Source organism: Echeneis naucrates, chromosome 9 (assembly GCF_900963305.1).
Source record: "Echeneis naucrates chromosome 9, fEcheNa1.1, whole genome shotgun sequence".
Taxonomy (NCBI): Eukaryota; Metazoa; Chordata; class Actinopteri; order Carangiformes; family Echeneidae; genus Echeneis; species Echeneis naucrates.
The window spans coordinates 1,285,770-1,301,250 of NC_042519.1; the positions used below are offsets into that span (position 1 = coordinate 1,285,770).

The 15,481-nt window shown below is 41.6% G+C and overlaps 1 protein-coding gene across 1 annotated transcript in view; it reads left to right on the forward strand.

Annotated features, from left to right (window-relative positions):
• The window catches only part of tjp2b (tight junction protein 2b (zona occludens 2)), a 46,351-nt gene extending 35,445 nt beyond the window's left edge, over positions 1-10,906 (forward strand). Inside the window, exons 20-23 of the mRNA XM_029510808.1 lie at positions 394-498; positions 6,643-7,101; positions 7,207-7,292; positions 9,405-10,906. Coding sequence (XP_029366668.1) covers positions 394-498; positions 6,643-7,101; positions 7,207-7,292; positions 9,405-9,549 — 795 coding nt within the window. The 3' untranslated portion in view covers positions 9,550-10,906. The remainder of the gene's footprint in view (positions 1-393; positions 499-6,642; positions 7,102-7,206; positions 7,293-9,404) is intronic.
• Positions 10,907-15,481: the final 4,575 nt, after the last annotated feature.

Consider the following 15,481-nt stretch of genomic DNA (forward strand, 5'->3'; position numbering starts at 1 on the left):
TTTTTATTTTGACTTTCAGCTCCTTTCTCCCATGTCTCCATTAAGATGATTTCAGAGTTTTTGAGTTAATCAATGAACTCAGTTATTGCTTTTTAGTCCAAACAATAATGATCTCAACCATTGGCTGATTACAAAAAGATTCCTTATTGTTTCTCAGTTATTGGATATGTTGTTTTTATATAAATTGGAAACTCTTACTCACACACAAATGGATTGTCAGTAAAGTTTCATAAACCTTACTGAAACCTTAACTTAGCCTGCTCTGAGCCTAGGATTTACCCCGTATTGCTCCTCAGATCTTGTGTGTGTGTGTGTGTGTGTGTGTGTGTGTGTGTGTGTGTGTGTGTGTGTGTGTGTGTGTGTGTGTGTGTGTGTGTGTGTGTGTGTGTGTAGATCTTGCGCAGATATAGTCCAGATATCAGGAGTCGTTTGAGGAAAATCAGCAGTCGTGAAGTCCTGAACAGGTCCAGCCCTCCAGCTGTGTCTTTTCCAGACCAGGTGAGAAGAGACTGTACATACATGTAGGTTAAACAGCTACAGCATGAGATAGCTTAATTAACAAGTTTGAATAAGCAATAGCTTTAGCAAGGCAAATTTTTTTGTATGGCACAATTCATACACCTGCCAAATCAAAGTGCTTTACAGAAGCATAAGGTAACATTCAAATCATGAATAGAAAATACATTTCAATAAAATATACTATGAGTTGAAATGATTAAAATAATTATTAAACACAGGAAAATACATTTAAAAGCTAGTGAAAACGGATGCCAGTAAAAGACAATAATAGCAATTAGAATGACTGAAATCAAGTGATATATTGAATCTAAGTAAAAGCTGCAGTGAATAATAACATTTTCAAGTCTGATATTCCTGCAATGCCTGCTGCTCCCATATTTTTATCTGACCCATATCTGTTGGGTCTCTTTAAATCATTTTATAGAGTTTGGTCTAGACCTGCTCTATATGTAAAATGCCTTGATGTAATTTTGTTATGATTTAAATTTATAAATATTAAATTATAAATAAATCTGATCTGATTTGATTTAAATAATTAACAGTGCAAAAATCTAAGGGACAAGGAACTATGAGCTCTCTGAGATATGATAGAAGCTCATTAAGAGCTTTATATGTTAACAGAAGGATTTTAAATTCTATTCAGAATTTTACTGGCAGCCAGTGAAGATAGATAAAACAGGAGAGATGTGATCTCTCTTCCTAGTTCCTGTTAATATTCGTGCAGCAGCGTTCTGAATCATCTGAAGGCCTTTTAGAGATTTGTTTGGACATCCAGATAGTAATGAGTTACAGTAGTCCAGCCTAGAAGTTACAAATGCATGGACTAGTTTTTCTGCATCATCTTGAGAAAGGATGTTTCTGATTTTCCTAATGTTTCTCAGGTGGAAGAAAGCTGCCCTACTGACTTGTTTTATTAGGGGGACAAAGGACATGTAGGCTACTGGTCAAAGGTTACTCCAAGATTTCTTACAGTGGAGCTGGAAGCCAAAGTAATGCCATCCAGCCTGATTAGATGATTAGATAGTGTTTCTCTGAGGTGCTTAGGGTTGAGTACAATAACTTCAGTTTTGTCAGAATTTAGAAGTAAAACATTTACAGGTTATCAGACTTTTATGTCTTCAAGACATGTCTACAGTTTGACTATCTGAGTAACTTCATTTGGCTTAATTGATAAATACAGCTGAGTGTCATCTGCATAGCAGTGGAAATTGATGCTGTGTTTTCCCTCATAATGTTGCCTAAAAGAAGCAGATATAAAGTGAAGGAGATTGGTCCAAGTACCAAGCCCTGTTGGACTCCATAATTTGCTATAGTGCATGAGGGGGAGCTATTGTTAACATGAACAAACTGATGTATGTCTGTTAAATAGGATTGGAACCACCTTGGTGCAGTTCCTTTCATCCCAATTTCATGTTCCAGTCTCTGTAATAAAATATTATGATCTATGGTGTCGAATGCAGCACTGAGATCTAAGAGAAGTATGGAGGCTGATGCATTGTCTGAAGCCATTAGAATATAATTGGAGACTTTAACCAGCGCTGTTTCTATACTGTGATGAGCTCTAAATCCTGGCTGAAACTCTTCAAGCAAGCCGTTCTAATGCAGATGGTCATGTAATTGGTTTGCGACTATTTTTTCATGATTTTAGAAATGAATGGAAGGTTCGATATGGGTCTATAGCCAAAACATCTGGATCAAGATTTGGCTTTTTAAGTTGCGGTTTGATGACTGCGGTCTTAATCTCTTTAGACAGGCTACTTGGTACTAGGTCTAATAGACAGGTTGATGGTTTAGATGAGATGGTGCAGACCTCAGGTGTGCATGGAGGTTGTTCTCCAGGTGAGGGGCATAATAACTGAAAGCTGCTTCACATTGTTTGTTTCTGATTCTGGGAACACACAGTAGACCTGTCCCTGATGACCCGAGGGGTCTGGATACTTCATATGGAGTTAGTGTAGAATATATTTTGGTCCAAGACCATTTAGTGCTTTGTAGACCAACAGTAAGATTTTAAAGTCTATCATCTGACTCATACAGTAGAAAGCCAGTGTAGTGATCTGAGGACTAGTGCAGTATGGTCCATTTTGCTGGTGTTTGTAAAGACTCTTGCAGCACCATTCTGGATCAGCTGTAGTTGTCTAATAGATTTTTTTGTTTAGGCCAATAAAAGACACCATTACAATAGTCCAGTTTACTGTAAATAAATGCATGAATGCATCAAGTTTTTCCATGTCTTCTTTCGACAGAAATCCCTTACCTCTGGCTGTATATTTCAGGTGGTAATAAGCTGATTTGGTAATGAACTTGTCAAATCGTTGTTAAAATTCAAGTCAGAATAAATAATTACACCAAGATTTCTGGCTTGATCCGTTCTTGTCAGTGACATGGAGTTAAGGGGGACTACATAACTAACTACAGTGCATGAGGAGGAGCTATTGTTAACATGAACAAACTGATTTCTATCTGATAAGTAGGATTTGAACCACCTTAGAGCTGTTTCTTTAATGGCAATTTCATGTTCCAGTCTCTGTAGTAAAATGTTATGATCTATGGTGTCAAATGCAGCACTGAGATCTAAGAGAAGTATGGAGGCTGATCCATTGTCTGAAGCCATTAGAATATCGTTGGAGACTTTAACCAGTGCTGTTTCTGTGCTATGATGGTCTCTAAATCCTGACTGAAACTGTTCAAGCAAACCATTCCCATCTAGATGGTCATGTAATTGGTTTGCTACTGCTTTCTCAATTAAATGAAATGAATGGAAGGTTTGATATGGGTCTATATTAGGCCAAAACATCTGGATCAAGATTTGGGTTTTTAAGCCTGGGTTTGATGACTGCAGTCTGAAGAGCCTGAGGTACATAACCCAAAGATAAGGTTGAATTAATCAGATCTAGAATGAACAGCTCAATTAAGTAAAAAATTACTTTAAAGAAGCTAGTTGGTACTGGGTGTAATAGACAGGTTGATGGTCTAGATGATGAGACTATAGAAGCTTGCCCTGAGAAATTCAGAGGTAAGAATGATTCCAGATAGGCATTGCAGTTGATTCAGGAGTTGCTGTATTCAGTAGAAGATTATTATCTAATGTAGGTAAGAGCTGATGATTCTTTCTCTGATTGTGAGAAATTTATCTTTCAAAAAGTCCATAAAATCATCACTGCTGAGAGCTAAGGGGATCACTGGTTCAGTTGAGCTCTGTCAGCCTGGATACAGTCCTGAAGAGAAACCTGGGGTTGTTCTTGTTTTCCATTAGTGCTGAATAATATGAATTCTAGCACTGTAGAGAGCTCTTTTATACATTTTTAAGCTATCTTTCCAGTCTCTGTGACACTCTTCCGAGTTACTGGAATGCCAACATCTTTCTAATTTCCTTGATGTCTGCTTTAAGGTACAAATTTAGCATGTATTATAGTGTGAACAATTATGAAAGAGAAAGAAATGCATGTTTGTAGTTTTATGAAAGGGGAAAAGCTACTGATTCAAATAATACCAAACAACTACATAACCCAGTTGAGGTCAAATCTCTACTTGAGGCTATGTCAAGTGTCTGACACTTGAGTTCCCTAGATGTCCCTAGACACCAAGAACATGCATGTGAAACTTATTGTGGAGTAATTCTTTGTTTACTTTGGGTATGTCTTTTTAGGATTTTATTCCTGAAAATATGGCCAGGGCTTAACGAAATGAAAGCAGAAATATACAAAACATTCATTCAGGTTTTATTTTATGAAATAAATTTGTCATACACCACTAGTGTCAGTTTCATACAATTAAGAAAAAAGTTATCACTGAAATACCAGATTTTGCCCACTGTATTTAACAAATATTCATATATACAATTGAAATTAATATGACTTCTTCATTTCAATTTCTAGAGTAAACACAAGAACCCTAACCCTAACCCTTGTGCGACAAAAAATGGACCAGACTCATTAACTAACTGTCCAAACAGCAAACTTTCATCCTGCCCTATGTGCCCTAAAGATAATATCTAACTAAGCCAGTGAGCAGTGATAGCTAACATGTCCTTGCGGTCATCAGGTGGGTACCTCCTTTCACCGGTGATTCATCTAATTAGGCCCATGACACTTCCAGGAGGCTAAACAGTGATCACTGGAGTCCCAGAGTCACCCCCACCCATCACCGCTCCTCACAAAAAGACAACTATCTCACACAGCGCTACCGTCAACTACTCTGACCTCTCACAAACTGCACCAGTGAAAGTGGGGTGAGGATACAGACCCTAGTTCGGGTAGGGGGCATGAAAGTGTAGAGGGTGCAGGAGGTGGAGGACAAGCTACACTAGCAGATTCAGCAGCTAAACTTACCTGAACAGTCCTATAATCAAACCAAATCAAACCAATACAGGCCAACTCACCTGGACTAACCGCATGGTCTCAAAGAGGCTCAAACAGGCTACACGCTCTACTTAAACGTCCTTCCTCTTTCTGGACCTCTTCTGCTTCTCCTAAGAGTCTGTCTGTTTTAAGAGCTCCCCCTGCTAGGCCCCCAGCAAATACTACTACTTCTTCTAATCCAAACCCACTGACTGGATCTTATTGCCTCACCCGACATTTCCTTCACTATTTTCCTCACCCTCGGTCCCCTTCCTCCTAACTCCCTCAACAAGGCAACAACAGATCTTGCTACAAACCCTATACATCCTACTTCCACTGGACAAATCCTAACCTTCCATCCTCACTGCTCAGCATCCTTACCTAGATCTGCATACCTGAGCTTTTTCCTTTCATATGCTTCTTCAACTGAATCCTCCCATGGCACAGTCAGCTCTATGAAATATACTCTTTCTACTCCTAGACCACAAAATTATATCAGGCGTTAGCTTTCTACAGGCTATTTCCTGGGGAACAAAAAGCTTTCATCCCAAATCCACCTGCATCTCCCAGTCACCAGCATCCTCTAAGCTACCTTGCCTCCTTGTTATCTTATTAACTTTCCCTCCTTCTTGAACAAACTGAATTGCAACTCTCTTAGACCCTCCTAAATTTGCCTGCAGCTAAGCTTTTTAGAACTCGGTTATGTCGCCACATATACCATCCTTGTGACAGACGAACCTTACAACCTGACAAGATGTGCTTTAGAGTTGCAGTACCTGAACACAACGAACATACCAGGTCTCCATTGACCCAGAGTTTTAGGGTCTGGGCAGTTGGCAATACATCGTATGTTGTCCCTATCAAAAATCTAATACTACTTTCCTCCATACTCCGAAGCTCTTTCCAATTAAGCTTTCTCTTCTCTACACCTTCCCAGTTCACCCACTGTCCATGCTTAGCCTGAGCCATTGCCCTCGCACTCCTCAATATTTCCTCCTGTCTAAGAACCTGCTCTACAACTAGCTTCCTCTTCTCTTTGGGACCTGCTCTACTCCACACCGGTTTGCCTGGGCAAAGCTCCAAGCCTCCCCGGCTTACTTGTACATTACCCACAATCTCTGTATGTAAAGAGTAAAGAGTTGCTTTCACTTCCTGCACTGCCATTCTTCCGAACCTAAGTACATTTGAAATCCTCCACTAGACTAGATACTGGGAGCTGAAGTATGCCTTTCCCATACAGTGCCACAGTGTTTAAACATCTCGGAACACCTTTCTAATGTAAAAGCTTACTAGTGTTTCCATTTTCTCTGCAGCAGATATTGGAATCTCATATACCAACAGTGGCCACATCAACCTGGGAAATAATCCAAACTGCAAACACCACAGCTTTTTCTAATGTCCAAATGAAGACCACTGTTATGTAACTTTATGTCAGCAGATGCAGAGGTTATAGCGCTTGCAGAGCTCCCACTTGAAAAGATTAATAGTTCCTGCAGTTTTGTGAATAATTACCCTAGAGGGTTTTTTGAAAATGGGGAAAAGCAGACTAAGACTCCTTTTTCTCTGCCATGTTGTTGGAAGGGTCTGTCCTGTTTCCATTTTCATTCCAACATGGCACCTGTGCTATTGCAGCACAATCTAGCAATGGTTGTGAAAAAAGCACCAGAGTTTTGTCCCTTTGCTTTTATAACCTGCTGATTGTCCATATGTTTGTAGAAACATGTGGAGGAGCTTTGCGGCCAGGTGGTTTTTGGCTTTAATGTTTTACCCCCCCCCCTCCCAGGTGTCCATGTCTCTGAGGGAGGAGTCAGTCTTTTTTTCTCCAGGTTCTCGCCAGCACCATGCCCCACTGCCAAACTCTAGCCGAAGTTATGACTCTCCATCCAGCAGCAGCCCCGCCAGCAGCAGTAATGACCCACCGCCACCTATGTCCTGTTCAGCTGTCCTGTCAAGCCCACCGCCCCCTCCTCCGATTCAGCACTTCAACTCCTTCGGCAAATTGCGGCCCCCGGGAGTGTCTCAGTCCGCCCCCATCATCATGTCTGGCAACAGTGGGGGCATGGCAGAGTCAGCTGTGACCTCAGGAGCAGTCAGCAAGCAGCATGACAAGGCAGCACAAGACCCCCCAATGGAAGACCCGTGCATGACATCCTTTTTGTGGAAAATCAAGGCCTTCGAGAATATGGACCACTTTGCCCGAGCCCATAGGATTCTGGAGTTGCAGGAGGCTCAGAAGGCCAGGGTAAGTGTGACTGACACCTCGTCAGTCTCATTCATAGTTCAACATGTGTTTTACTATGCATGTAGGAGAGAGAGGTGTGTGTTCATCAACTCTCTGTGTTTTCAGCTGGAAATTGCCCAGAAGCATCCAGACATCTATGCTGTCCCCATGAAGACCGCCAAATTGGACCACAGTCGGCCGCAGCCCATCGGGTAAGTGCTCTGCTGTTTGTGTACATCTGTGAAATACTCCTTCACACATAATCTCAGTAAACTATTGGAGTCTTTCCATTCCTGGTACCAATGTCATTAATCAGAATGTATCAGTGTACAGGGTTCCTGCTTTAAATGTAAATAAAATAAATAAAAAAGCCGTTTTACAGTACGTCAGCAACAGACTGACAATGGGCTGCGTGCCACCATTATGCACCGTGATTGTGGTCGAAGTCATAGACACATATTTATATGTTTATGGTCGAAGGCCTGGGACACACTGCCTGCTTGAGCAGCGTGTGTGCGTTGCACACCCATGTTAACAGATCAGAGCAGACACACCGTATGCGTGAACCGTGCAGCGGCGCGCCATTTTTCGGTCGAACTCTCGCCCATTGAAAATTAACTGTTCAGAGTCATATAGACATCATACCATCAATAATCCATAATGTAAATCGATGTCACAGTCATATAACTTCCAGTGTGTTTCAATAGCACATATTAAAATATAAATATTTGTTTTTTAACTGTTGTGACATATTGACAGGACTGCCTTGAACTGCTCCATAGTGGAAACCTACTTGTTTTTGATGGCTTTTGTTTTAGAAAGTTGTCAATACATAATCAGTAGTGTAGTCTACTTTTTTGTAGTGGGTATACCTTACTTCAATATGCAAAGGTGGGGAAGTGCAAATTTAACGACAAATGGATTGAAGAGGATGCATTTAGGATGTCGTTGGTGCCAGCTGAAACAACAATGAGTATGTTTACATGCACAGTTAAGTCGAGCTACGGTTATAGTTCGATAAAGGACTTCTGTCCTTGTCCCAGTATACATGCATGGGAGTGAAATCAAGCTATTTGTTGAAATCATGTTGCCTCCACTACAATGGGTGGTGATATGCACTTTTTCGGCTTATGGGTAATGGGCCGATACCAATTGATATGACATGTCACAGCCCACAACAGAGGTGGAAAGAAACAAAAGACCAGTGAGCTAGCAAATTAGCAACTCAGAGGTAAACTGGAACAGTGTTCTATGCGTTAACAGTTAGCTGACCTGCGTTTAGGTTTTAAATGTTGCTCAACTTCTAGATCATAGCTAGGCATGAAACTTTAGCACACGCACTGATCAGCTCCTCCTGCTCCAGTCCGACTTCAGTCTGATTGTCTGTACACATGCAACAGTAGCTCGGCTTCATTTGCATTATCTGGGGGTGTTAGCTTGATTATGATAACTCTGATTTCAGGCAAACTAACGTGTTTGCACTTGAAAAGTCCAGTTTCAACTGAGCTAATGTAATAAATGGAATTTTTAAAGTCTCATGTAAACACATTCAACGAGGCAATGGGCAAATTATGTAAAAATACTTTTTTGTTTGGGACCTCAAAGGGGTCTCAAAGCCGTCGAGTCGCATATGAAAGGAGGAAAGCATCAGTGGTACGTGGCAGCATCTAGCCACAGCTGGGCCAGGCTTAAATTGTCTTAGTAAAAAGTAAAATAAAAAATAAAAAAAAAGTTTTTTATTTTTTTTTATTTAAAAAAATTTAAAAAAAAATTGTCTGAACTGTTGTGCTTCTTAAGGCTCAGGTTCTGTTAGAGTAGCAGCATGTTTCATTAAGCCAAAGGTAAAGGTGTTGGTCTCACCTGCACATGCAGAACTCACCTGGGTCATGAAACCTGACAGAGAGGGAAAGGACACAGAATACTGTTGTAGTTTTGCCATTTTCATTCTCAGTGGAGACTAGAGTCTCAATGAACATTCCTCAAAACATTCAAGGTTGTTCCTGAAACATTCTGGCTATGGAGGGAAGGTGAAAAAGATTGTGGGTAGAAGGAGGAGGTGAAAACAATTGCAGGTATAAGTAAAGGCGAAAGACTGCAGGACATCAGCTCAGTTTGGATACGATCCACATTAGCTGGTCTCTATATTTCCTCCAGTTGGGACTTGTTAACAATGTTAACAGCCTGATAAAGACTGACTCTCAACCCAATTGGGCCAGGAACCATTTAAGTCTTTTCCTCTGGGTGCCATGACAGCATCTCCTTTGTTTCATCATGGTCTAAAGATTTGTACCTTTGGACTCAGCTTGGATTATGTGTCCTTCCAGGTCTAGCTCCCATCCTGAACCCAGGACTCCAATATCATCCAGGGAGGGATGTCCTTTCTACATGACTGAAGGGGAGACAGCAGACAATGTGGTTCCAGGATATTACACCGCCAACTCACATCAGTACCAAGACACTGAGCTGTAGGGTCGGTGCTGTTTGTGCCCAGACACCCACAGCCTTTTGGATGGACTTGTCTGTCTCCACAACTATCATTCCACCACAGCCAGCACACGTCACCTCACTGAACTGACAGCTGCTTTGCTTTCTTTGAGGAGGTTCATCTGAACCGTGAACTTTACATCACAATGACTTGTTTGGTACCACCAATTGGGAACCGCCTGTTTTCTTTCCTATGCAACTCTTCAGTTTGTGTGCAGCAACTGAAACCTCCAGCCACAACTCTGTCCTCACTAAAACCTCAATGCTTGATCATATCTGTCACCTCTTTTTTAGGCCAGTAAGTAAATATTATTGCACAGCATGTAAATATATATATACACACACACACACATACACACACACATATATATATATATATATATATATATATATGTATATATATATATATATATATATTTATATTTATATTTATACTTATGTTTATATATCAGTAGTCTATGATAGACAGGTGATGAATGAAAGGACAAACACAAAGTGTCTTAGCCAGGTGGTGCTTCCCCACATCTCCATAGCTCACCTGGATTTAGATCAGGTGACTATGAAGGTCATCGACCCTGTGACCTTAGATGACCCCTCCAACCAGAACAGGATTTGATCTGACCCCATCTCTCTAAAGGTGGGCCAGTAGGCCAGTGGACTCAAACCAGCAAAAAGTCCCCACAACACATCCGATCCACCAGACCCTTTCATTTTAGGGGTCCAGTATCCTAACCTGGATTTGGTGAAGTGCCCATGACATTGGGACTCATTGGTTTTCCGTACTTTAAGTTGTCACTTGTCTGTGTGCGGGTTTGTTTGTTTTTGTGTGTGTGTGTGTGTGTGTGTGTGTGTGTGTGTGTGTGTGTGTGTGTGTGTGTGTGTGTGTGTGTGTGTGTGTGTGTGTGTGTGTGTGTGCGTGCGTGCGTGTGTGCGTGTGCGCGCATGCATGTGTGTGTAGTCCAGCGTTTATAATCTAACGATACCAGAGTAACAGTATAATCTGTATATTCTATTATTCCACTGACTTTATTACCGTTTTTGGAAAAGTGCCTTTTACTTTCTCAGTCCTGCCCCCTCAAACCCAACCCACCCACACATTCACCCACCCCCGCAAACCTCTGCTGCTGTCTCTAAGGTAAACCAGGGAACCACTGACACCAAAACCTTAATGCTCTGCCCACATGCTGTATAGGCACACACAGACCCTCCACAGCACACTACACTGTCTTGTCTGCCATGTGTGAAGCTCAGATAGAGGTGTTGAGCTCATTACGGTGTGTTAGTGTGTTATGATTTGTACAAAACCGTCACTCCAGCATTAAAGTCACAGTGGACAAGCTCACATGAAAATGTCTTTGTTGTTATTGTTGCCATGACCAATTGAACAAAAAACCACAGAGGAAAGTTTTAGAAAGCAGCTTTAGTGAACGCTCTGAGTTTCCTTTGTTTCAGGCTTACAAACTCAGAGTTCAATTTATCTACTGACACGCCACCAGTAGATCAATTGTGGGGAGCAAGTTTGCAGCAGCTCAAGGCTCTCCCTTTCTATGGATTTTTGTATATTTTGTGTACCTTGTCTTTGCTTGTTGGTTTGCAGATGTGACGCAGATGGAAAGAAAGCTAAACCGGGGGTGCAAGTCTGGCAACACGAGCCACCTCGGCCGAGCCTGTATCTTGCCAATGCCAGATTCATGGTGCACAAAACGGAGGACTTGGAATTACATCTTGCCAGGAGTCACTACGTTAGTGCCTGCTGTGTTCTGATTATTATGGGAAGCTGGCTTTACCCGAAGATCCCCAATGCCAGTTTGCAGTTTGCAGGCCACACTCTGCTCCAATGAGATCGGAGTGAAGATTCTGGAAAGAGGAAGGGAGGGAGCTCTGTATTTACATACATAATGACATAACACCCTGATCATAGACGAACATTATTCCCCTGACCCAGAGTGCGTGTCTGTCAGATGATGATCTTCGTCACGGCTGTTTATATTCCACCTGATGCCAATGTTAACACGGGGCTCTAGCTGCTGTTGAACATAATAAACTAACAACAGCGGGCCCACCCTAATGGTGTGAATCATGTGTATTCAAACATCAAGCACGCTTACGGAACCTCTCCTCCACCAAGGGCAGCCAGACCATTTCTCCCTGCTGCTTACCACAGCATACACCCCAGTCAGGAGAAAAACCAGACCTGTCACAAATACTGTTACAACTTGACCTGGAAATGCATTTACTCAGTTACAGGAGTCTTTCGACCACACAAATTGGGATTTATTTGAACATACACTCCTTGGGGCTGCTGGCCTGGATGGAATAACCAGCAAGGTGCTCTGATCAGGGCATGTGCCCACCAGCTCTCATCCATCTTCAACAGGATGTTCAATCTCTTCCTGGCTCAAGCAGTCAACCCCCGCTGCCATCTGAAAACAGCCACAATCATCAACTCAGACACAGTCAGTCTAGGGGTGTCCAAACTTTCCTTTCCTGAGGGCCACAAACAGAAAAATATATGAAGGACTGAGCCACTCACTAGACTGGAGGAATACTGCCTCACTTCTAATGCACTAATATTGGTAAAATAAATCAAATGCAGGGAAATAATGTTTCATAATTGATCATGTTTGAAGAAAAAAAGCCTCCATCACAGCTCTCCATTTGTAAATTTTCACTTTATGTTTGACAAAGAGGTTTGCAGGTCATTTTCTCAGTGACAGCCTCAGATTGGTTCTTAGGATGCTGATCCCCCTCCATTGTCCTGTATGAAGGGAGAGACAAGAAGAGAAATAGGGGATGTGGATATTTCAAGCTTGTTATATAAACATCACTGTTTGTCAAAAAATTTTGTCAACTTTAATTGACTAAATTTATAGTACTAATATAATACAGTAGGTAATTGGGCCTATTAACACATGAAAACTGTGTGTATATTTAACTCATTTAACTAACCTGTAATGGGATGAGTGCTGTGCTCAGTGGGAGCAGTAGTGTTTGATCTGACAGATAGCTAGCAGGTCAGGAGTATGCTTGGTGGTTGAGACGCAAAGAACATAATGGAGATGACTGTCGGTCATTCTGGTTCTCAATCTGCTTTTGTTCAGCGATAACAGAGAGAATGTCTCCTCACAGATGTACCTGAACTGATCATTCCTTTTGCATGACGTCTCATCAGAGGAAACTTGGCCTTTTCCAAGCTCCTGTAGAAGTCATGTATGGACACAAGCTGATGTTGATTCTTCAGAGAATCATCACACTGCATTTCAATCAATCTAATTGCAGACTGTCTTCCAGAAAAATCTGAGAGATGTGATCACAGACAGATCACAGAGGTTGGTATTTGGAAATGTGCATTTTATTTCGGTCACTGTGGGGAAGTGTGCTACAATGAAGTTTTTGGCTTGTACAGTCTTGTTCCAGGTGTTTAGATTATCAGTGAGATAAACTGAAAAAGCCAGGAGCTCATGCAGAAGTCAGCCCTGCAGGGCACAGAGCCATGACTGAACCAGTGCACATCAGAGCGGTATAGTAAAGGCCTCTGTATTCATCATCGACATTGAGAGGAATGCTTGAAATTCTCTGTGGTAGTCTTTGTGCCTGAATTATATTGACAGTTTTCACAACTGTGTTCATCACATTCCCAAGAGGACTGTCTTGGCAAAGCTTGTCCCATTTAAGTCCAATCTGGTCAACTGCAACTGACACGGCTTCAAAAATGTCCTTATCAGTTGTTGTCCCCTTTAGACAACGATCAAGCAGTTCCTCCATAATGCAAAATTATAATCAACTCCCCGCAAAAAAATTAACAGCTGTGCAGTGCCTGTGTCATCTGTGCTCTCATCACATACAATTGAGTAAAAATCAAAAGCACAAGCTTCACCTAACATTTTTCTGTTTTAAGTTAGCCAACAAGTGAATTTGCCGCACAACTGTATTTCTGGACATGCTAACATTGTTGAAATCCTGTAATTTCTCCCAGCACATTATTTCCATGACTTTTGTGAGGCACTGTTTGATTAAGTCACCATCTGAGAAAGGTTTCTTGTGTTTCCTGGACTGGCTGTTATTTGCCTCACTTTCTCTTCTTGCCTGGCGCCAGTGTAGGATGTGAAGGATTGATGTTTTGTTTTGTAATGTCGTCATACATTGTAGTCTTGACATCACAGCAACAGTTTCATGGCAAATCAAACAAACACACTTTCCTTGGTTTCTATGGAAAAATTATTTTTTCCACAGAGTATGTAATTTTCTGCACTCACTTGCAATCTTGTGGCTCTTTGATTTCAGCATTTCTGGTGACCCTGAGCAATTTTTTTCTTTGTTTTCTTGCTTTGTGGAGATGCTGCCTTTTTTCAAGAGAGCAGTTGCTTTACCTAGTTTTGAAACTTAGAAGTACAATGCAGTAATACTGTAGTAATGCAGCAAATATTATGCGTGGGCCATAGACCATTTTATTTTTAGATTTTGATATGGGCCAATTAAAAATAGATGGTGGGCTGTAGTTTGGACACCCCTGGCCCAAATGATTACCGCCCTGTTGCCCTCACGCCAATAATAAGGAAGTGCAAATAATGAAGAATAATGAAGAGTTTGGTCTAGTCGTGCTCTATATGTGCCTTGATGCAACTTTGTCATGATTTGGCGCTATACAAATAAATCTGATTTGATTTGATTTGATTTTGCTTCAAGAGGCTGGTTCTTCAGCACATCAGAGGCTGCCCCTGCCACCCCCACCCTTGACCCTCACCAGGTTGCTATGCATAAAACTTTTTTTTTTATCTTGTGTTATAGTGCTTACATTTTAGCAAGTACCATCAAGGACCACAATAATGATAATAAAATGATAATGATGATAGTATTATTAATTATGTCGTAACAATAACAATAATAATACAATGATAATGATAAAAATAATAATATAATAATCAAATGAAGCAATTCTCTAAATAAAGACTTCAACACGCTGAACGTTTTCTGGGCTCCTTTAGTTCTATCAATGCCTTTCTCTGTCTGTTTGTCCCTCATGTCTAATGTTTGTGACGAACAACCTGCGTGAACATTTCTTGACAATATATTTCACTACAGTTGAGCGATTTATGATTACTTAAATAGTGTCATTCCTCCATAGATGTAATGCGTTGTAGGAGCGAGTGGCACTGTACCAAGATGGCCGCCGTGTAGGCACGTCGCTCTAATCCTCAGCAGCTGTCAACGCGGCGTTTCTGTATCTATGTCTATGGGCGGAGCTGCCGTAAAGTTCCGGACTGCGCCAACCGGTGGTCGGAGGAGTTTCTGCGCACAAATCTGATCGTAGATAACGGAGGGATAAAGCGGCACTATGCCGGCATTATCTGATGATTGGATGTGCGGAGCGAACCGTGCGCAATTGAATGGATGTGTAGGTTGTGTCAGTAAGAGAGAGAGAGGAAAGCGAGGAGAAGGGAGACCGACTTTCGGTCCCGCGACCGTGAGAGGACAGCAGCTGACAGAAGGTAGAGTGTAGCCCGCTGTCTGGTTGGAGACTGACAAAGCAACTTGCATTTCACTCACAGTGACGCACACAAAGTAATAATAAACCCGAATAGGATTACACAAACAGTTTATCGTGGTGAACACAAACTAAACAGGCAGCAATTTAGCAGCTGACTCTCACGGATCCGGAAAAGTGTTCAGTCGAACAAGGTCTGGTATCTTCTCATCCAGCAAGGGTGAATCTCCAAAAGAGGGAATAAGCAAGCTCACTTTCATCGGTGATCTAGAAGGCAAGAAGGAAAACCTTCTCCTGAGCACTAATACCTGACAGATGACGAGATAAGTTCCTGGTCTGTATTTAAAGAGGGAATGCCATCACGGCCCCATTATCTCGGGTACCTGTGTTGTAGACAAGTCTCTGCCAACCAGAGACGAGAACAGAACACCT